The sequence below is a fragment of the Lagenorhynchus albirostris genome, chromosome 8 (genome assembly GCF_949774975.1).
Source record: "Lagenorhynchus albirostris chromosome 8, mLagAlb1.1, whole genome shotgun sequence".
NCBI lineage: Eukaryota > Metazoa > Chordata > Mammalia > Artiodactyla > Delphinidae > Lagenorhynchus > Lagenorhynchus albirostris.
The window spans coordinates 223,481-246,842 of NC_083102.1; the positions used below are offsets into that span (position 1 = coordinate 223,481).

Sequence of the window (23,362 nt, forward strand, 5' to 3'; positions counted from 1 at the left end):
AATGAGGAAAATCAGCTAAAAAATCATTAATAGAACCAAGTAATCTTAGAGATGCATTCTCACTGAGTAACTTTCATGCAAAACCTGTTACCCAGACTTTTGGGAATTCCCATGACAGCCCTCAAAGAACCTACGCATCATAGATCAGGGCTTCTGTAAACTCTGCAGGGGAAAGAGAATCCATTTCCACACACAGCGGAACAAGAATGTTGGTTAACCAGAAAAATTATGACATTAAATAGCGATAGCCACTGCTCATTTACTTCCATTGTCACTGTGCAGACAGCGGCAAGGACAGGATTTCTCACACCCTCGTCACCCGCTTCCCGCCCTCAACAGCCTAAACTCTAAGGACCTCCACTGGGAGAGGTCTTCACAGGAATTCTAGTCGAAAACCCCTGCAGTTAATTCAGTGCTGCTTTGCACATAAATTAGAAGCAATCTAAATACAAAAGGTTCTGCCTGTGGTGTCTGGGAAAGAGCCTGCTGGTCAGATTCCTGGTGGCTCCTTCCTCTAAGTTTTGCTTTTCCTCTGGGGCCCTCTTCAGGGTATTTATGAAACTGCCCCGAATCTAAGGCCTCCGGGCCCATCTCCGTGGAGACCAGGTCCTGCTCCCTGGATTACTGACACAAAGCCAGAGCAGCTGCCAGCCTTGGAGTGTAGGGAGGGACACGCTCGCTGCCTCGGCCGGTGCGGAGCTGGGCCCCGGGGAGCCGCAGCCACCCCCAAGGGGCAGACGGGTCCTGATCAGAGCCTGCGAGTCACCTGCGCTAATCAACACATCTCTCTCCTTCACTTCAATCTGAGGCAGCTGTGGAAGCGCTTGCTGGGGGTCCCTCCTTCAGCAAACGGGAAGGTAAGAGGCACCGTCCGTGTGAAGGTCCAGCGAGAGGCCACTTGCAGACCCCAGGGCGCCGTGTTCGTTCTGGGAAAGGCCTGGCTCTCTGCTCGGCAGGACTGGGCCCCTCAGCGAGAGGCTCCCGGCCTCTGCCCGTGGTGGCCTGCGGTCCGGAAACACACAGACCCGTGTTGCGTGGAGGAGCCTGGTCGGGATCTCCCACAGAGGAAAGGGTTTAGTTCATCTTCAGTGTATCTCCCTCAGGTGCTCCAAGGTGTCACAAAGCACGCGGACTGCCCACAGGATGGTGGTCTCGCGAGCGGTCTCAACAGTCGTAAATCACAGGCTTTTTAGAGTCAGAAGAAAGCTTGGAGCAACTACGCTGTGTTCAGTGCCTGGGATTTCACGCCGGGGACGCTCCCTGACGGCCGGGCCCCCCAGGATTCAGCAGGAAAGGCTCCAATCACCAGGACAAGCCCAGAGGTAGGGGAGGATCGCCCTTAGCGTGGCAAGAGCTGCAGGAAGAATTTTATGTGTAAATGTTTTTACAAGAGGCGGGGAGGCCTTTGGGGATGGAAGCAGTTACCGTACAGGTTTTTGGGGGTGGGATTTAGACACAAACATGTCACCCACCCCAGATCATTCTGAGCTTTCTAGACATGTGAAGCCAAGGAGCTGATGGGAGCAGGACAAGACGGGCACGACATCTGGGCAGCCTCCTGGGACGCCGGCAGCCACTCGAGGCAAGAGGACTCTGACCAGGAGTCCTGGAGCCAGAAAGTAGGCCCAGTGAGGAGGGAAGAGTGACCGTGTTGTGGGTCTCCAGTCGGCAAGTGGTGAGGTGATGCCACGCCGAATTCTCAGGCAGGACAGGCACAGACGTGCTTTCTGAGCCACAGTGTTTGCTATGCTTTGACGTTTCTGGAATCAAGATGCAGCTCGTAACCAATGTTAACAGAAATCAAGCAGGGTCATGTTCACACTCCCAGCACCAGCCCCTCGGCCTCTCGGGGCCTCAGCTCCCTACGTCTGTCACACCGCACGCAGCGTAACTGTAATTTCGATTTTAATCCCCAATTATGACTTTAAGTAGTCTCAAAACATCTTCAGTCTGATGCGTTAAAATAAAAAGTGGGTGTACAGTTGGCTACCTGTCGTCTGCACAATAAAATTAAAGAAAATTTTCCTGATCTCTCAGAATACGTCACAAAATTTTCAAAATGAAAGTGCTAGTGTGACAAGTTCCTGTAACACAAAACGCATATCCCGACCGCTGAGCAGCTGATGGAGCTGGCGGCGGATGCTGACAGGAGCCATGTAACCCTCCACCAGTTCAGCTGCAGAAACGCGTGGACCTGCAGGACAGACCCCGGAAGGCAGGTGACACCCATCCCCAGGCAGCATCACCCTCTCCATCCTGAGGGTGCCAAGGAGGCCGAGACTTTCCAGAGACAGCAGCCAAGGCAGGTTCAGGGGGTTCAGAGGGCAGGTGTGTGACACCGGGAAGAGCGCTCCCAGGGACGATGACTCGGACAGGTCGGGGCTGCCTAGAGGGGACACAAGCCGGCCCTCATCAAGGCTGCGGGAGCCCAGACTTTCTGGAAGACTCCACCTCTGAGAGGTGACAGGGCAGACGGGGGCTAGGAGCCAGAGGAGAGAGGCTGGGGCAGAGACATCTGCCCCTCCCAAGGGCCCCCAAACTTTCGGGGCCTATTATTATTAAATCACTAGCTGTCCAACAGAGTGAACTCAGGGCAGCTGTGGGTGCAGAGCGAGCTCCCCAGCCCAGTGGACACTGGGTGAGCTGAGGCGCTTCCGCAGCAGACAGAGGGGCCCCCGGGGATGCACAGAAGCGGAGGTGATGGTTGGCGAGTACGGCAGCAGGGGTTCGGAACAGTCCATCTTACTGGAAACCCGGGGGGCAGAGAGGTGTCCCCGGCATCTAAGTTGCCACATACAGTGTCTGTTCAAAACGTGTACATGTGTTGTTTCCTTTCCCCCTGGGATGAGGTTAGTGTGACCCACAGGCCGTGGGGGGCGCCCGGGCTGTTGGTGGTCACTGACTCCACTCCAGGTGCTTGCAAAGCCTCCAGTGACCCCTGTGTGGCTCAAGGCTGGTGGGAGCGGCTGGGAGCAGACAGGCAGGGGCCGCAGCTGTCTTCCTCCAGGTCAGTCCCGTCAGCTGGAGGAAGAACAGCTGGTGGCCGCTGGCTCACGGGATGCGTTGGGGCGGCAGCGCTGGTCACGCGTGTGCTAGCCCAGATCGGGGTGGGGGCGAGGCGGCCCCCCAAGAGGCACCCCCACGTGAGCAGGGCCCCCAACATCGGGGGCGCCGACCGCAGGCGGCCCCTCGGCAAATGGAATCACAGAGGACGCTATTATCCCTAAGACTGTAATAAAAGTTTGCATGATATGAATTTGGGATTGCCTATTTTACAAAAGCATAGATTTCTTAGATTTAAAGAAGACAGCAAAAAACTCAGTTGAGTGGGATTAATATGGACCAGAGATAACAAATATAGGACAAAAGGGCAAGTCTGGGAGAGGCAGGGGTCAGGGGTCAGCAATGGCATAGACCACAGCCAGTAGGACAAGCTCACACACAGGTCTTGGGGGAGACACTGGCGTCAACACTGAAGTCAATAAGCAAACAGGGTTTGGAACCCAGGGTCTGGAAGGGAGAGAGGAGACAAAGAAACTGGTCACAAGGAAGGACCCCAGGAACATGCCAGCAGGTGCCCTCACCTGCTGTCTGCCCCTGGCTTGGCGCAGACAGGAGTCTTGAGCCCCAGTAGAGACAAGTCCACCAGCTGGAGCAGATGAGGGAACCGAGGAGCCACCCTGCAAGCGTAATAGGCGCCCCAACATCTACCAACACTTCACAGGTCACGGTGTAGCACACTTGTGGAATCTCACACCCACAACAAGTTAAGGAGGAAAAATACATCACTCCCATTTCACAAGTGGGATGTAGGGTCTGAAGAAGTGAACTGACTGGGCCAATGACAGGGAAGCTGGGAACCCAGGTCTTGTGAGTCCCCACCATTCATCTTCCCATCTCACCTGCTTTGTGCACAAACGCCAAGGAAACAGAGGGAACATGCGCTTCTCTGGGTGCTGAGAGACCCCATGCTGGCTTCTGCCTAAAGGTCCCCATGTAGGGCTTTGCCCCCGCCCCAGAGTGAGAGGCCCTGACCTTCGGTGGACACATTTCTAGCTTCCCTGCAGGATGGCACGCTCCTGAAGGGGAGTGGATTATAGGACGTACCCTACCACTGTAGACGGTACATATGCTCCTGAACAGAAGTGGATTATAGGACGTACCCTACCACTGTAGATGGTACATATGCTCCTGAACAGAAGTGGATTATAGGACGGACCCTACCACTGTAGACGGTACACACGCTCCTGAACGGGAGTGGATTATAGGACGAACCCTACAACGGTAGATGGTACACATGTTCCTGAACAGAAGTGGATTATACGGAGTATCCTACAACTGTAGACGGTACACATGCTCCTGAACGGGAGTGGATTATAGGACGTACCCTACCACTGTAGACGGTACATATGCTCCTGAAGGGGAGTGGATTATAGGACAGACCCTACCACTGTAGACGGTACACACGCTCCTGAACAGAAGTGGATTATAGGACGTACCCTACCACTGTAGACGGTACATATGCTCCTGAAGGGGAGTGGATTATAGGACAGACCCTACCACTGTAGACGGTACACACGCTCCTGAACGGAAGTGGATTATAGGACGAACCCTACAACGGTAGATGGTACACATGTTCCTGAACAGAAGTGGATTATACGGAGTACCCTACAACTGTAGACGGTACACATGCTCCTGAACGGAAGTGAATTATAGGACGTACCCTACCACTGTAGACGGTACACACTATCCTGAATGGAAGTGGTTATGGGACATACTCTACAACTTAGTCTTTACACACACTCCTGAACAGAAATGGTTTTAGGGTGTACCCTGCAACTGTAGACAGTACACATGCTCCTGAACACTGGTGGATTACAGGGCATACCCTATAATTGTAGACGGTACACACACTCCTTTGGGAACTAAGGGAAATTTTTCCTGCATCTGGACGGATTTGCTTGCTATTAGAGGCTCTGTTTTTTGGCTGCAGACTGAAATCTTAGTACAGTGCCCGCTGGACTGCAAAGCACAGCCTGGATCATGGCAAATAGATCTGTGCGAACTATAAACACCTGTGGAAAACAGCTCAAAGGGCGGACACTGCAGAGAACGGGTCAGGAGTTTCCTTCATAAATAACGGGGTTGAGCATTATGGAACGGGTGTGTCGGGTGATTTTAAGAAAAATTATGCTTCACTAAGACAACACTGCCGCCAGCATCATTTGATGCTCTTTTTCGTAAGAAAATAAAAGTAACCTTTCTATATGCCTCTTTGTGATATACATTTAAAAACACAGGATCCTTTGGAAATGTCTTCACATCTTACTTTCCATCCTCACCTCTACCTCCTAAAATCACCCCAAAATACCAGTCTAGAAGAACTGAATGTCCCACTTGACTGGAGACCTTGGTGTAACAACACAGAACCATTAACTTTCTCTTGAGGAGAGAGGAGGCTGTGTCTAAAGATGTAAGAGGGCAGGTGCTCTCTCTGGGCCTTGCATGCTGCCGGCTGCTGAGGAGGGATGACCTTCACCAAGGACGGACCAAATACATCTTCAACAACAAAGAAAAGGAACAGGGAGTTGAATTTTCATGTCATGAATAGATTTACTATACACATCCCGACTGCATCCGCGTGTGTGTATATATCTCATTAAAAAGACCATGGTATAGCCGCATTCAAAAGAATGACATTGAGCCCCAGTCTCACAGCATGTACAAAAATTAACCCAAAATGGACTAGGAAATAAATTTAAGAGCTAAAACTAGAATATGTTTAAAAAACCGAGCAGTAAGTCTTCGCAACTTCTTGTTAGGCAGAACCTCTTACATGACACCAGAAGCACATGCACCAAAGAAAAAGAAATGGATTTTGTCAAGATTAGAAACTTGTGCTACAAAGTAAACCATCAAGAAAGTGAAACGACAACCCACAATATGAGAGAAAATATCTGTAAATCATATATCTGATAAGAGACATATCGAAAATTTATGAAACCACTTACTATTCAACAATTAAAAGATAAATAGCCCGATTTAAAAAATGGAAAGATGATCTGAATAAACTTTTCTCTAAAGAGAATATACAAATAACCAATTAGCACATGAAAAGATGCTCAACATCATTGGTCTTTAGGGACATGCAAATCAAAACCACAGTGAGATACCACTGCGAACACGCTGGGATGTCTATAATCAAAACATCAGATGTAAGTGTTGGCAAGGATTCCACTCTGAGGTGTGCACCCAAGTGAAATGAAAACATGCACCCACGCAAAAGCTAGCGCACAAATATTCCTAGTAGCATAATAGCCCCAGAGTGAAACAATTCAAATGTCCAGACGATGAATAAATAAAATGTGGTAGGGCTTCCCTGGTGGCGCAGTGGTTGAAAGTCCGCCTGCCGATGCAGGGGACGCGGGTTCATGCCCCGGTCTGGGAAGATCCCACATGCCGCACAGCAGCTAGGCCCGTGAGCCATGGCCGCTCGGCCTGCGCGTCCGGAGCCTGTGCTCCGCAACGGGAGAGGCCACAACAGTGAGAGGCCCGCATACCGCAAAAAAAAAAAAAAAAAAAAAAAAGTGGTAGATCCATACAATGGAATAAAAAGAGATGAAGTACTGACACGCAGATGAATCTTGCAAACATTATTACGTAAGTGAAAGAAGCCAGTCATAAAAGAGCACATAGTATATGGTTCCATTCATGTGAAATGTCCAGAATAGACAAATCTATAGAGACATAAAGTAGATTAGCATTTACCTAAGGCTGGTGGGACTGGGGAACACTGGGGAGAGTCTACTAGGGGACACAAGATTTCTTTTCACAGATATAAAAATATTCTAACTTGGATGATAGCAGTGATTGTATAACCCTGTAGTTTTAATACCCAAAGCCATTGAAGTGCACACTTTATTTTTTTTTTAATATTTATTTATTTTGGCTGTGCTGGGTCTTAGTTGCAGCACGCGGGATCTTTTAGTTGCGGCATGCAAACTCTTAGTTGCTGCAAGCATGCAGGATCTAGTTCCCCGACCAGGGATTGAACCCAGGCCCCCTGCATTGGGAGCATGGAGTCTTACCCACTGGACCACCAGGGAAGTCCCAAACTGCACACTCAAAATGGGTGAACTGCATGGTATGTGAATTGTATCTCAATAAAGCTGTTTAAAAAGTGCAAAAACAAAAAAGACACTGGAAATAAAAGTAATAAAACTAAAGAGTATTTCCCTCTGGGTGGTCCAAGTACAATTATCTTTTTCTTATATTTTTAATATAATTCTCAATTATCTTCAATATGCACATATTACTTTTTATAATTTGAGAAATAAACCCAATTTTAAAAGAATATATAATATCCCTGATGCATGATAGGTTACGTCTTTATTCAAGTAAAACTGGGGGCGGAGTCACGATGATGGCAGGCGAGGATGCGGAGTCTGTGTCTCCCCACAACTAGGGTGGCTGCCGGACACTAGTGTGGGACCTCGAAGCCCAAGGAGATGGGAGGCACCCTCGAGCGACCGGGTAGGACAAAGGGGGATTGATGGGGGAGGAGAAGCGGAGGCCAGACAGAAACGGCGCACCTGAGGGGTGGCTGGGAGGGGGAGGGGTTCCCACGCCTAGAGGGACCCTCAGGGGCTCAGAGAATCAGGGGGAGCGCAGCTAGCATCTCCCCTGCCCAGGCAGGCCTGCTGGGCTCCCAGGCCAGGTCCCCCGCCCACTGGGCTCCCAGCCTGGTCCTCCATTCTCTGGGGCCCCCTCCGGCCTTGTGGGTCCTAAGGGCTGGGAGAGAGGGAGGGGGGAGGGGGGAAGACAAGGAGAGGCAGATGGTGGTGGGGGGACCCTCCAGGACCAGAGGATCAGGGGAGGCATGGCAGGTGTTTCCCCCCATCCACTTGGGCCCCAGGAAGCCTGCTGGGCTCCCAGGCTGGTCCTCCATTCTCCAGGGCCCCCTCCAGCCTCATGGGTCCTAGGGGCATGGGAGGGAGGGAGGGAGGAGAAGAAGAAGAGAGGCCAATGGGAAGGGGCCCTCCAGGATCGGAGAATGGGGGAAATGTGCCTAGCATTTCCCCCGCCCACTTAGGCCCAGTGAGCCTGCTGGGGTCCTGGACCTGGTCCTCTGCCCTCCAGGGCCAGAGGCACACCTGGGCCCCTTCTGCTGCAGCCCCTCCTGCTGCACCTAAGCCCCACCCCCCAACCCCCAGGGCCTTTTCCCACCCTGTGGGTCCTAAGCATAGGCCCCACCCAACACCTAAACCCCGCCCCTTCCTAAGCCCCACCCCCACAGCCAAGGCCTTGTCCAGCTTTTTTTTTTCTCTTCTTTTTTACTCCTGTGGGTCTGTTTTAGGTCTGTTTTACCTTCTGGTTGTTGTTTCATCTATATTCTTATTTTGTTAATTCTTTCTAACATATCTCTGAGTTTTCTAATCTAATTTTATTTTTTACTCTTTGTTATTGCTCTCCTCCGTTTTTTCTTTCTGCTCCTTTTTTTTTTACCCTGCCCCCCGGGGCTTGCAGGATCTTGGTTCATGAACCAGGGTTCGGGCCAGAGCTCCTGTGGTGGGAGCTCTGAGTCCGAATCACTGGACTAACAGAGAACCTCAGACCCCAGGAATATTCACCAGAGTCAGATCTCCTGGAGGTCCTCATTTCGGCACCAAGACCCAGCTCTACCCAACAGCCTACAAACTCCAGTGCTGGACGCCTCAGGCCAAACAACCAGTAAAATAGGAACACAATCCCACTCATCGAAATAAGTAAATAAGGTGACAAAAAAATATGTCACAGATGAAGGAACAAGGTAAAAACCTACAAGACCAAATAAATGAAGAGGAAATAGGCAACCTAACTGAAAAAGAATTCAGAGTAAGGATAGTAAAGATGATCCAGAATCTTGGAAATAGAATGGAGCCATGGATTGAGAAAATACAAGAAATGTTTAATAAAGATCTAGAAGAACTAAAGAACAAAGAGATAAACAACACAATAACTGAGATGGAAAATACACCAGAAGGAATAAATAACAATAACTGAGGCAGAAGAATGAGTAAGTGAGCTGGAAGACAGAATGGTGGAAACAACTGCTGAGGAGAATAAAGAAAAAAGAATGAAAACAATTGAAGACAATCTCAGAGACCTCTGGGACAACACTAAATGCACCAACGTTTGAATTATAGGGGTCCCAGAAGAAGAAGAGAAAAAGAAAGAGATCTGAAGAGATTATAGTGGAAAACTTCTCTAACATGGGAAAGGAAATAGTCACCCAAGTTCAGGAAGTACAGGGAGTCCCATACAGGATAAACACTAGGAGAAACACAACAAGACACATATTAATCAAACTAACAAAAATTAAATTAAAAAAAATACTAAAAGCAGCAAGGTAAAAGCAAAAAATAACATACAAAGGAATCCCCATAAGATTATCAACTGATTTTTCAGCAGAAACTGCAGGCTAGAAGGGAGTGGCAGGATATACTTAAAGTGATGAAAGAGAAAAACGTACAACTAAAATTACCCAGCAAGGATCTCATTTAGATGCGAGAGAGAGATCAAAAGCTTTACAGACAAGCTAAAGCTAACAGAATTCAGCACCACCAAACCTTTAGCATTACAACAAATGCTAAAGAAACTTCTCTAGGCGGGAAACACAAGAGGAGAAAAAGACCCACAAAAACAAATGCAAAACAATTAAGAAAATGGTAATAGGAACGTATATATTGATAATCACGTTGAATCTAAATGGATTAAATGCTCCAACCAAAAGACACAGACTGGCTGAATGGATACAAAAACAAGACAGGTATATATGTTGTCTACAAGAGACCCATTTCAGACCTAGGGACACATACAGACTGAAAGTGAAGGGATGGAAAAAGATACTCCATGCAAATGGAAATCAAAAGAAAGCTGGACTAGCAATACTCATATCAGATAAAATAGACTTTAAAATAAAGACTGTTACAAGAGATAAGGAAGGACATTACATAATGATCAAGGGATCAATCCAAGAAGAAGATATAACAATTATAAATATTTACGCACCAGACATAGGAGCACGTCAATACATAAGGCGAAGGCTAACAGCTATAAAGGGGGAAATTGACAGTAACACAATAACAGTAGGGGACTTTAACACCCCACTTACACCAATGGACAGATCATCCAAATAGAAAATAAATAAGGAAACACAAGCTTTAAATGACACAACAGACCAGATAGATTTAGTTGATATTTATAGGACATTCCACCGAAAAAGTGGCAGAATACACTTCTTCTCAGGTGCCCATGGAACATTCTCCAAGATAGAGCACGTCTTGGGTCACAAATCAAGCCTCAGAAAATTTAAGAGAATTAAAATTGTATCAAGCATCTTTTCTGATCACAATGCTATGAGATTGGAAATCAATTACAGGGAAAAAACCTGTAAAAAACACAAACACATGGAGGCTAAACAGTGTACTACTAAATAACCAAGGTATCACTGAGGAAATCAAAGAATAAACCTTTTAAAAAATACATAGAAACAAAGACCACAAGAACATGACGACCCAAAACCTATGGGATGCAGCAAAACCAGTTCTAAGAGGGAAGCTTATAGCAATTCAATCTCACCTCAAGAAACAAGAAAAATCTCAAACAATCTAACCTTACACCTAAAGCAACAAGAGAACAAGAAACAAAGAAAACCCAAAGTCAGTAGAAAGAAAGAAATCATAAATATCAGAGCAGAAATAAATGAAATAGAAATGAAGAAAACAATAGCAAAGATCAATAAAACTAAAAGTTGGTTCTTTGAGAGGATAAACAAAATTGATAAACCTTTAGCCAGACTCATCAAGAAAGAAAGAGAGGGATTCCCTGGTGGCGCAGTGGTTGAGAGTCCGCCTACCGATGCAGGGGACACAGGTTCGTGCCCCGTCCGGGAAGATCCCACATGCCGTGGAGCGGCTGGGCCCATGAGCCATGGCCGCTGAGCCTGCGTGTCCGGAGCCTGTGCTCCACAACGGGAGAGGCCACAACAGTGAGAGGCCCGCATACCGCAAAAAAAAAAAGAAAGAAAGAGAGAGGACACAAATCAGTAAAATTAGAAATGAAAAAGGACAAATCACAACTGACATCACAGAAATACAAAGGATTATAAGAGACTACTACAAACAACTATATGCCAATATTCTTGGAAATGTACAATTTTCCAAGACTGAACCAGGAAGAATTAGAAAATATAAACAGACTTATCACAAGTAATGAAATTGAAACTGTAATTAAAAATCTTCCAACAAACAACAGTCCAGGACCAGATGGCTTCACATTCACATTTAAATTCTATCAACCATTTAGAGACAATACTGATCCTTCTCAAACTCTTCCAAAAAATTGCAGAGGAAGGAACACTCCCAAATTCGTTCTACAAAGTGACCATCACCCTGATACCAAAACCAGACAAAGATGTCACAAAAAAGAAAACTACAGACCAATATCACTGATGAACATAGATGCAAAAATCCTCAACGAAATACTAGCAAACAGAATCCAACAGCACATTAAAAGGATCATACACCATATCAAGTGGGATTTATCCCAGGAATGCAAGGATTCTTCAATATATGCAAATCAATCAATGTGAAACACCATATTAACAAATTAAGGAATAAAAATCATATGATCATCTCAATAGATGCAGAAAAAGCTTTTGACAAAATTCAACACCCATTTATGATAAAAACTCTCTCCAGAAAATGGGCATAGAGGGAACGTACCTCAACATAATAAAGGCCATATACAACAAACCCACAGCAAACATCATACTCAGTGTTGAAAAACTGAAAGCATTTCCACTAAGATCAGGAACAAGACAAGGATGTCTACTCTCACCACTCTTATTCAAAGTTCTGGAAGTTCTAGCCACAGAAATCAGAGAAGAAAAAGAAATAAAAGGAATGCAAATTGGAAAAAAAGAAGTAAAACTGTCACTGCAGATGACATGATACTATACATAGAAAATCCTAAAGATGCCACCAGAAAACTACTAGAACTAATCAATAAATTTGTTAAGGTTGCAGGATACAAAATTAATGCACAGAAATCTCTTGAATTCCTATATACTAACAATGAAAAATCAGAAAGAGAAATCAAGGAAACAATCCCATTTACCATCACAAAAAAAACGAATAAAATACCTAGGAATAAACCTACCTAAGGAGGTAAAAGACTTGTACTTAGAAAACTATAAAACACTGATGACAGAAATCAAAGATGACATAAACAGATGGAGAAATATACCATGTTCTTGGATTGGAAGAATCAATATTGTGAAAATGACTATACTACCCAAAGCAATCTACAGATTCAGTGCAATCCCTATCAAACTATCAAACCAATGGCATTCTTCACAGAATTAGAACAAAAAAATCTTAAAGTTTGTATGGAGACACAAAAGACCCTGAATAGCCAAAGCAATCTTGAGAAAGAAAAACAGAGCTGGAGGAATCAGGCAACCTGACTGCAAACTATACTACAAAGCTACAGTAATCAAGACATTATGGTATTGTCACAAAAACAGAAATATAGATCCATGGTACGGGATAGAAAGCCCAGAGATAAACCCATGCACATATGGTCACCTAATCTATGACAAAGGAGGCAAGAACATACAATGGAGCAAAAACAGACTCTTCAATAAGTGGTGCTGGGAAAGCTGAACAGCTACATGTAAAAGAATGAAATTAGAACACTACCTAACACCATACACAAAAATAAACTCCAAAAGGATTAAAGACCTAAATGCAAGTCCGGACACTATAAAACTCTTAGAGGAAATCATAGGAAAAGCACTCTCTGACATAAACCACAGCAAGATCTTTTTTGACCCACCTCCTAGAGTAATGAAAATAAAAACAAAAATAAACAAATGGGACCTAATAAAACTTAAAAGCTTTTGCACAGCAAAGGAAACCATAAACAAGACGAAAAGACAACCCTCAGCATGGAAGAAAATATTTGCAAATGAAGCAATGGACAAAGGATTAATCTCCAAAATATATAAACAGCTCATGAGCTCAATATCAAAAAAACAAACAACCCAATTAAAAAATGGGTGGAAGACCTAAATAGACATTTCACCAAAGAAGACATACAGATGGCCAAGAGGCACATGAAAAGATGCTCAACATCATTAATCATTAGAGAAATGCAAATCAAAACTACAATGAGGTATCACCTCACATCGGTCAGAACGGCCATCATCAAAAAATCTACAAACAATGAATGCTGGAGAGGGTGTGGAGAAAAGGAAACCCTTTTGCACTGTTGGTGGGAATGTAAATTGATACAGCCACTCTGGAGAACAGTATGGAGGTTCCTTAAAAAACTAAAACTAGAACTACCATATGACCCAGCAATCCCACTACTGGGCATATACCCTGAGAAAACCATAATTCAAAAGGACACATGTACCCCAATCTTCATTTCAGCACTGTTTCCAATAGCCAGGACATGGAAACAACCTAAGTGTCCAACAATAGATAAATGGATAAAGAAGATGTGGTACATATATACAATGGAATATTACTCAGCCATAAAAAGGAATGAAATTGGGTCATTTGTAGAGACGTGGATGGACGTAGAGTCTGTCATACAGAGTGAAGTAAGCCAGAAAGAAAAAAACAAATACTGTATATTAATGCATATATGTGGAATCTAGAAAAATAGTACAGATGAACCTATTTGTGGGGCAGGATAGAGATGTAGACGTAGAGAATGGACATGTGGACACAGCGGGGTAAGGGGAGGGTGGGACGAATTGGGACATCAGGATTGACATATGTACACTACCATGTGTAAAACAGATAGCTAGTGGGAACCTGCTGTATAGCACAGGGAGCTCAGCTCAGTGCTCTGTGATGACCTACATGGGGGGGAAACGGGGGGAGGGAGGTGCAAGAGGGAGGGGATATAGGTATACATATAGCTGATTCACTTCATTGTACAGCCGAAACTAACACAACATTGTAAAGCAATTTTACTCCAATTAAAAAAAAAAAACCGGTAATATCCCATTTTATCATTTTAAGATGGTACCATCATATTTAAGAGAATTCTTCTATTCTAACCACTGTACATAAATTAAATATTCCCGATGGATTTAGAGGTTCCGGTCAGTTCGGCTCAGCCCAGTGGAGCTGGCCTTGCGGGAGGCTGCTGCTGACCCGGGCAGTGGAGCGGACTCCGGGGCTCCGGGGCGGGTCCCGTCTGGCGGTCCGCGCGACCAGGTCCCGGTCTCTGGTGGGAGAGGGGGGCGGGGAGCTGGATGCGGGGCTGGGGAGCGTCGCCTGCACGGGGGTCGCTCTCTCTGGCCTCTGCTTTGCACTGTTCACTTCCACCCGTTTCAGACTCTGTTGGTTCCCTGGGAATTGACACGACACGACACTCTCGTTTGCTGTTTCCCGGGACCGGTCGCGCGGAAGGAGCAAAGGCCTCGGCGGGCGGGTCCGCGTGTCCCGAGGACGGAGCCCAAACCTGGGTGGAGGAGACCCTGGACTGGACCCGCGAGAAACCCCCGGGGAGCCGCTGGGGTGGGGGGCTGCCGTGAGGGGCTCCCACTAAGGTCACCCACGGGAGGCACCCACTGGACACCGTCCAGGTGAGCGCCCGGACCCCCGACACCGCCCGACCCCTCTTCACCCCGCGGCGCTGGGTACGAGGCATGCCGGGCGTCGAGCTCCAGTGGCGCAGGAGGCGAGCGCAGGAGGCGAGCGCAGGGGCCCCGCATGGACCCCACGGTGGGCCGTGAAGGCCCGACGCCTCCGTGCCCGCAGGTCGCGTCGCCCGGGTCCTGGTCCTTGGCGGGATCTGGGCAGCGCCGCAGTTCTGAGGTGTAGGCAGGGCGCAGCAGCCTAAGAGGACGATGGGAAGTTCAGGGATTCATGAGAAAGTCGGTGAACAGCGCTGGGTGCTGGCCTGCTGAGGGTGCCCCAGGCCCTAGGAGCCTGACTGCTCTCTGCCTGGTCCCAGTTCTGGGGTGAAACCGTCCCATCGCTGGCAAAGCAGCAGCCACATGTGGCCCAGAGAGAACAAACCTGCCCCCACTGAACGCTCACCTGTCACTGTGTCAGTGACACTGGGTGTAGGCAAAGGCCGTCACCCCAGAATTCTCCGGCCCTTAAATCCCTATAACTGTACAATTAAGAGAATTTATGTATTTGCATCATCTTTAGACAAAACTAATTTTTAATAATAAAGCATAGTACAAATGTGTCTGAACAGACATCCCAACATTACCAGCAGAAGTCCAACAAAGTATTAAGGAAGCACAGGTGGGAGGTCATTTCAGCAGAGTCAGTCCTTTAATTTAAACCTGTGAATATGTCATTTTACGTATGACTAAGAAAACTGTTCATTAAATACATTTTTATTTGGATTGTTTAAAAATCTAGTAATAAATGTGACAATATTTTAAAGCTGCTCTGAAAATCAGTAGAAATATTCTTGGAAAAGAGCATCCTACCTGGCTCTCTGTTGCCTTTGAAGTTCAGTATACACTAAAATGTCTGCTGTTTCCATTCAAAAATAGTAATTTATTTATGGCATATTGAAGTGACATTCTTGAAAAATGAACTCTGGACAGACACATGCCTTCTATCTACACGAATGTACACCCATCAGCTGTAACATCGGGGTCACCACACGGCTTCCTCGCGGCGTCCCACGACCTACAGGGCTTCCCGCAGCAGCAGCCGCAGCCTCTGCAGCTCGTCGCCCACCGGGGCCACCCACTCCCGCCGCAAGTACTGGACGTCCACGTCGCCTGAGGCTCTGGCCAGCACCAGGGCCAGGAAGCCACTGCGGGTCTTCTCTGCTTCACCCACGACAGTCATGGCCACCAGCCTGAAATCGAGAAGCACACGCCGCGTGATCCCGAGTCTCCGGATTACCCACCTTCCCAGGGGGGCGCAGGAAGAGGAGAAACGCTGGAAACAGGGGGGAGGAGCTCCTTGGCATCAGCCTGGGAATGACTTTGGATCTGGCTCCAAAAGCAAAGGCAACAGAAGCAAACAGGTGGGACTACGAAGCAGCTTCTGCACAGCAAAAGAAACCAGAAACAAAATGAAAGGGCAACCCACAGAATGGAAGAAAGTATTTGCCAATCATACATCTGTTAGGGGGTTAATAACCAAAACATAAAGATCTCATACAACTCAATAGCCAAAAAACCAAGCAATCCAATTACAAAATGGGCAGAAGATCTAAATAGAAATTTTTCCAGAGAAGACACACAGATGGCCAACAGACGAGTGAAAAGATGCTCAACATCATTAATCACCAGGGAAATGCAAATCAAAACCACAATGAGCTATCACCTCACACCTGTCAGAATGGCCATCATCAAAAAGATAAGAAATAACAAATGCTGGAGAGGGTGTGGAGAAAAGGGAGCCCTCCTGCACTGCTGGTGGGAATGTAAATTGGTGCAGACACAGTGGAGAACAGTGTGGAGGTTTCTCAAGAATTAAAAATAGAGCCAACATACAATCCAGCAATTCCACTCCTGGGTATTTATCCAAAGAAAATGAAGCCACTATCTCGAAGAGATATCTGCACTCCCATGTCCAGTGCAGCATTATTCACAAGAGCCAAGACAATCCAGCAACTCCACTCCTGGGTATTTATCCAAAGAAAATGAAGCCACTATCTCAAAGAGATATCTGCACTCCCATGTCCAGTGCAGCATTATTCACAAGAGCCAAGACATAGAAACAACATAAGTGTCCATCAAGGGATGAATGGATAAAGAATATGTTTTGTGTATATATATATATATATATATATATATATATATATATGTGTGTGTGTATGTGTGTGTATATATATATATATATATATATATATCTCCATATACATGTGGAATATTTTTCAGCCATAAAAAAGGAAATCCATTTGTGACAACATGGATGGACCTTGAGGGCATTACGCTAAGTGAAGTAAGTTACACAGAGAAGGACAAACACCGTGTGATCTCACTTCTGTGTGAAACCCCACCTCCACCCTGCACACATACACACACAAAACAGGCTCACGGAGAACAGCCTGGTGGTTGCCAAAGGAAGGGGGTGGGGCATGGACCAAACGGGCAAAGGGGTACAAGCTTCCAGTTACAAAATGAACAAGCCATGGGACGCAGTGTACACATGGCAACTATGGTTAATAACACTGTATTGCATATTTGAAAGTTGATGAGAGTAAATATTAAAAGTTCTCATCACAAGATAAAACTTCTGGAACTATGTAAGGTGACAGACGTATCATAAGACAATATATACAAACTTCACATCATTATGTTGTGCACCTGAAACCAATATGTTTTACATCAATTATACCTCAATATAAATAAATAAATAAACGATAGATAATATAATTCTTTGATCCTTAGACTATTTTGGACTAAATATGAAACAAACACACTTTAAAGTGGTTTTTTAAGATCTTACTCAAATATATAAATATAAAACTAATATTTAAATTTAAATATAAATAACCATACTTTAAAGTGTGGTGGCCTTATACATAAATCAAGTAAGAAAGACCATCAGTGATGCTTCTGCAAAAAAACACCTAGGAGGGCTCATCCTGAGTTTCATCAGACTTACCTGTCTGGAAAGACGGGCTGTTTGGCGACAGGACCCAAATCGCTCTCTAGGAGGTCCCAAATATACACACAAGATGTGTCGTCCTGGACCAGGAACACAGCCGGTCTCGTCGAGGACCACTGCAGGCCAATGACGGCGCGGCCGTGGGTGCTCTCGTCCCACTGCAGGAGCGCGTGCTCGGCCGTCAGCTGGTGCAGCCTGATGCTCCCGTCAGAACAGCCGGCCTGGGGGAGGTGGGGAAACCTTATCACAGTTCTTTTCTCTTTTTTACTCAAGCTCAGTAGCCAAGGAAAATTTTCAGGACATCAGCTTTTTTTGTTGTACAGCAAAAATATTTGGTTTATATTTTGTTTTCCAAACATAAAATCGTAACATTAAATCTTGTCCTCACAAATCACGAAGGTGAGCGTTTGGAGATTCTGATACACTTTGTACCCCCTGCCCCTCCCCAAAAGGGCTAATAATCAGCGAGTTCAGTGAACATATAAATAGGTGTTTATTTTTATCAAAGCTGAATATTGCTGATTGAAGCATAGGACATTAAGATTGGCAAGACGGACATCTTTTTTTAAAAAATCACGTACGTTTGCACATATAATATGGCTTTACATTCCTTTCGGATTGAAATGTCCATAAAACAAAACTCAGCTGGCCTAGTTAAAGACTAAATTTTTAGCCTAGGAAAAGGAAACAATTCCTTTTTACTCAATATATTTAATTCTTCACATATTTAATCTTTCAAAAAAAGCAGAGGCAAGATACAGCAATCACGAAAGCTCCTAAAGTAAATGAACCGATTTATGCATAACAGGGCCAGGTGCCCACTGTCGGGAGGGTGGAGGGGACCCTGGGCCAGCCGGGGACTAGGGTGTGCGTGCGACGCCGGGTGGGTGGCGAGTAGATGGAGACCAGAGGAGATCTCGATGTCGGGTCCTGTACACAAGCACTTCTGACTGCCCAGGTCTTGGTTTCTAGGTATTTTTCTCCTACGGGAGCCAGGACTCCTTGGAGTAATGGCTGATCCCGAGGGTTCCTGTGCCAGAAAGCAAAGAGGGGCTCCCGGAACGATGTCAGAACCACGTCCAGGGACCCCCTCCCCCGGGGGGACCATCTGAGCAGTGGAATAAATGCAGGCAGCGAATCTGAGACGCACTGAAGACAGCGAAAAGCCTCGTGTGTCCACGTTTAGACAAGAAATACACACGACGGAGGAAAGGCAGTCTTCCGACCAGCGACAGCTCCCATGGAATTAACGACAGGGCGACAGAACCCGCCTGGTGACCGACACGGGGGCTGAGACGCAGCAGCAGCTCAGGGTCTGTGTGTCCTCCACCAGGCCCTGGCTGACTAGACAGGGAAGGAGGGTGCCCTATGGTCAGGAAAGGCCTGCATCTAATCGTGAGGAGACGTCCCCAGACGCCACAGGGCCCTCTGTGTGATGCTGAGGCCAGTCCCAGTGAAGGCGGTGAGGAGCCACAGTGACTGAACGGGACGCGTGACCCGGGCCACGACGCTGCTCACAAAGGACACTGTCAGGACAGTCGCGGGCTTGCACTCAGACCCGCAGAGAGCAGGACTGACCTGGGCTACAGGAGACCAACACCCAGCCCCTGGGGTGGAGCGTCCTGGCCACGGCAAGTGTGTCACTGCACACTCAGACTGGTGGGGGGCGAGGGGGAACGCTCTGTGCCGTCCTTGTAACTGTTCTACAAGCCGAAAATGACGTCAGAATAAAACGTCTGAAGAAGATCCAGACAACAGCCTCATGGAACAAGCTGTGCTGACCACACGGACGGGACTTCAGGGGACCAGACCCGAGCGCTGTGGATCCCAGCAGACGCTGCGAAAGAATCGGTGCTTAAAAAACAGGCGTTCTTACCAGGAATATCGGTTCTCCAAACGGTGAAAAGTCAATCACGTTCACCTTCACCGGCCTCATGCCCTGCTGCTGGGGCCTGAACAACCTGGGAGACACTCTCATGTCTTGTCTGGTGCCATGGCTGATGAGGCCCTGAAGGGAGAGTAAGGGGGGAACCAGGCGGGGTAAAGCTCGTATTCTTGAAACAATTTAATCAACATTCTGATTAAAGCAAACAGTAAGTTTATTTCCAACAAAAATCCTTACGGAATGAAATCTAGACCGTTACTCACCGTGTCTGTGCCAACAACGAAGCGATTAGAGTCTGAAGGCAGAAATTTAACGCTCAGTGTCTGTGTGGAGCCCCAAAACTCATAACCTTTATGGGAAAGGCTGGAAAACAGCAAAGATGAACAGATGGGCAGTCTTGAAACTGTCAGGGCGGAGGTGACACTTAACACCGTCACCTGCCATCTGCCACTGGACGCGCTTCTAGTTCCTTTTCCCTTCGGTTACCATATGCTCTGCACAGTTCCTTCAGCCCGTCCTCTTGCTCTTTCTTCTACTGTCTAAGCCACTCTTTCATTCGCAGACTTAAATTTCAGAGACACCAGTTCCATTTCTAGAAATGTCTTTCTGATCGCACAATGAGAGACATACCCTGGTGGGTGTCCCTCACATGGCAGCGTCGTGACCCTCCCCATGAGCCTGGCCATGGACATGCCCCCCACAGGCAGCTGTCCCGGTGCTGACAGCCCCCAGGCACTAGTCTGCCCCACACTCGCTCCTCAGCTGCGGACCCCTGACCGCACCCCGACTCGGCTTCTGGGATTCTCCCGCTGGAGAGGCAGTGCGTCCCAGGGTCCCAGGCAGCGGTCAGCTGCAGCTCGCTGCCCAGCAGGCCTGACACATCCCTGGTCCCCACGGGAGCCAGCTCCCAGCCCCACCACCGCCCGAAAGCCTGCAGGCTGACTTGAAGCTCCACCCTTATTCTGGCACTTTCCCCCTTTTTTAAAAGACTGTATTTAGTGTGCTGTTGGTTTTCTACCTTGCACAGCGTTTGTACTGTAACAACCAGGGCCCAGGGCTGCTCCTGCCACGCTGCCCCAGTCCCGGGTCGGGGATCTGGCCCCTCAGTCTCTCCCCTCTCTTCTTACCTCCAGCCGAGATCCCCGCCTCGGGGCCCGCTGCCCTGGTCACCTCCACGCTGGGCCGACCAGGTCCCGCCCGTCCCGCCCTTCCCACCCCCAGGCCCCCTCCTCTCCCCTGGTCCTCAGCTGCGCGGTGCCCCTCAGCTGAGCTGGACACCTGGGCGAGAGGCAGGCTCTCCCCGGTTCCTGGAGCCAGCCGGCCACCAGGTGTGCTCAATCCCACCCTTGACTGAGCCCAGCCCTCCGTCCCCACGAGTGCCGCCTGGTTCAGGCTCTCATCTTGGATCTCCAACCACCTCCACGGCAGCTCCCAAAGCTCTCCCCGAGTCCCCTCCTCTGTTCCAAGCTTACACTGCTGCCAAGTTCATGGTTCTAAACTGCAAACAAGACACACTCCTCCTTATGTAGAGTTCCGAGAAGAGTCCCCGTCACCCTCGAGAGAATTGTCTGAACCCTCCGCGCAGCGGACCCTACTGAGGGTCAGGCCACCGGCTCTACCCTTCTCCAGACAGCAAACCTACTGGCAGGTCTGAAACCGTCGGCGTCTTCATGCCTCTGGGCTCCCTCTGCCCGGGGCAGGCTCCCTGACTCTCATCTCCGCCCCCGTCCCATGGCCGTCCCTCCTCCGAGCCCCCACTCAGCATGGCTCCCCCCAGCACCTCACGCGTGTGCTGAGCCACGGGGATGAGGAGACGTGCCACCAGGCCACTCTCAGGGGAGGCCTTGCTGCCCCAGGGGCCAGGAGCACTTCACCCAAGGTCCCCCTCCTCCCCGGAATGCCCGTGTTCGGGGCCGAGGGAGGGAGGCTCAGGCCTGGCAGGGGGGCTCTGGAGAGCAGCTCCTGCTGAGCCCCTGGGCCAGGCAGCCGCCGGGGGGCCTGCCTCTCAGCCCAGCCCCCTCGCCGCCACCCCTGCCGGACACCGACCCCAAGGCTGCAGTGGCTACTGGACACTTGTCTGCACTTAAGGGCCCTCCCTGAGGGAAGAGGCACCACAAGGCAGCCGGTAGAACACACGCCACTCGGCAAGTGTGCGGACACGGTCTGGACAGATGTTTGTTACACCCGGACCTGGGGGAGGCAGTGCCACGCATTTAGCGGGGAAAACCCAACACCAGCTACGGGTGGCACTTTCCTTTAAAGAGCGTATGGTTAAGTACAGGAGAAACTTATAGTTAAAAGATAAATGCAATGCACGGTATGAAGTGATGCGGCCATAATGGAGATGAGAATGGTCTCACAGAAATTCAGTGGGCCGTCAGGGGGCCACCCGTGGTGGGGTCTGCAGTGTATTAGATGGGTTTTTTCAGCGTAACTCACTCCTTGTCATAATTACACTGAAATCAACGGCAGGTGATTTACAATCATGAAGCATGTATGAATTCATTGATACAACCCAGAGGTGTTCTGTCTGATGAGGAAAAGTCAGGCTAATATCAAAGCGTTTTCCAGGGTAAATCACAGGCTGATAGCTAGGCCCTGACTGCGGTGAAAAGATGAGAAAAGACATCTTCGGGAAATAAATTAACATGAAATATATAAATACCACAAACAATATTCATACAGCTAAGATTTTTACATCATATTAAGTTATTTGAGTAAAAACAGAAACCGAATTTCTGAATAAAACTTTCATACCAATGCTTCCAGTTCCTGAAACTTGTCTATTTAACTTCAGGGTTGTAGTAAAACTGGATGAAAAAGAGTCAAATCGTACCAATTCATAAGATAGAAAATATTTTAATCAAAGAAAAATGTTAGCTCTATACCTGGCAATTGCATTTATTACTTTGATTCATTACTAATAAACTAAGTAGCAAATAAACTATTTAGCAAAAATACAGTGGGGGAAGTTAGGGTTCTTCAGTGCCAGCCTGGCCATGCCTTACTACCTAACACTATTTCCTCCTGTGGGAAACAGGGCTTTGTGAGCAGGGGTGCGGCACAGACCTACCTGTCACTCAGCTGGATCGCGGCACTGTGCACCAACTTTATCCTCCCTCCAGGTAGTAAACCTACAAACAGAGAAACCAGAAATAAATGCACCTCGTAATACAAGTTAACCAAAATCCAATTACATTTGCCTGGAATTATTTTTCATTGCTTCAATATCTGTGTTAGGAAATAATATAAAAATGCAGATTGATGAAGAGTGTTCTGTCCCTCACGCAGGGGAGGTTCCTGCAATTGCCTTAGGATATGAATTAAGAATTTGCATTTCAGGGCCTTAGGGGAAGAGCGTTGGTGGAATCAATATCAAAAAGCCTTTACATTTTTAGATTTGATTTAAAAAGGGAAGTACACTTAAGCAAGAAAAGAAAAAAAATCAGTATTTAACAAACTGCCAATTCCCCACAGAAACGCTGTCCTGTAAACATCCTCCCGCGCTGGTTTCAGCTTGCCATGCAGGTGGGGAGGCCCCCTCCGGCCCCTCTAGCCCCGTCCGCCCCGCCCGGTGTCCCACACCCACGGCAGCCCCTGCTCACAGGGAGCAGAGCAGATGCTGCACGAAGACGAGGCTGAGAAGAGAGGCCCCTCAGGACGGTTTCCACCGCATCCTTTCTCCAGGAGAGGGGGGTCCACAGCACCGGCCCCTCCTCACTTCAAGAAGTCAGAGTGACTCTGCTCCTATTTTCTGGCTGGCTCTACGGGGCTGCCCCCGGCCCAAACAAGGTGAAGGGGCCGGTCATTAAATAAGCGGCTG

The 23,362-nt window shown here is 47.8% G+C and overlaps 1 protein-coding gene across 11 annotated transcripts in view; it reads right to left on the reverse strand.

The window, feature by feature from the left end:
* DYNC2I1 (dynein 2 intermediate chain 1) overlaps positions 1–23,362 on the reverse strand; it is a 71,921-nt gene that overhangs the window by 11,488 nt on the left and 37,071 nt on the right. For 7 of the 11 annotated variants that reach the window (XM_060156248.1, XM_060156251.1, XM_060156246.1 and 4 more), the window contains 5 exons: positions 22,613–22,673; positions 19,803–19,902; positions 19,531–19,662; positions 17,652–17,875; positions 15,332–15,891 (listed from right to left, as the gene is read on the reverse strand). In XM_060156248.1, the coding sequence (XP_060012231.1) occupies positions 15,717–15,891; positions 17,652–17,875; positions 19,531–19,662; positions 19,803–19,902; positions 22,613–22,673 (692 nt within the window). In that variant the 3' untranslated portion in view covers positions 15,332–15,716. Of the gene's footprint in view, positions 1–15,331; positions 16,083–17,651; positions 17,876–18,305; positions 18,623–19,450; positions 19,663–19,802; positions 19,903–22,612; positions 22,674–23,362 lie in introns of those variants that run through there. The other 4 variants (XM_060156250.1, XM_060156249.1, XM_060156247.1 and 1 more) reach the window with 3 other exon arrangements.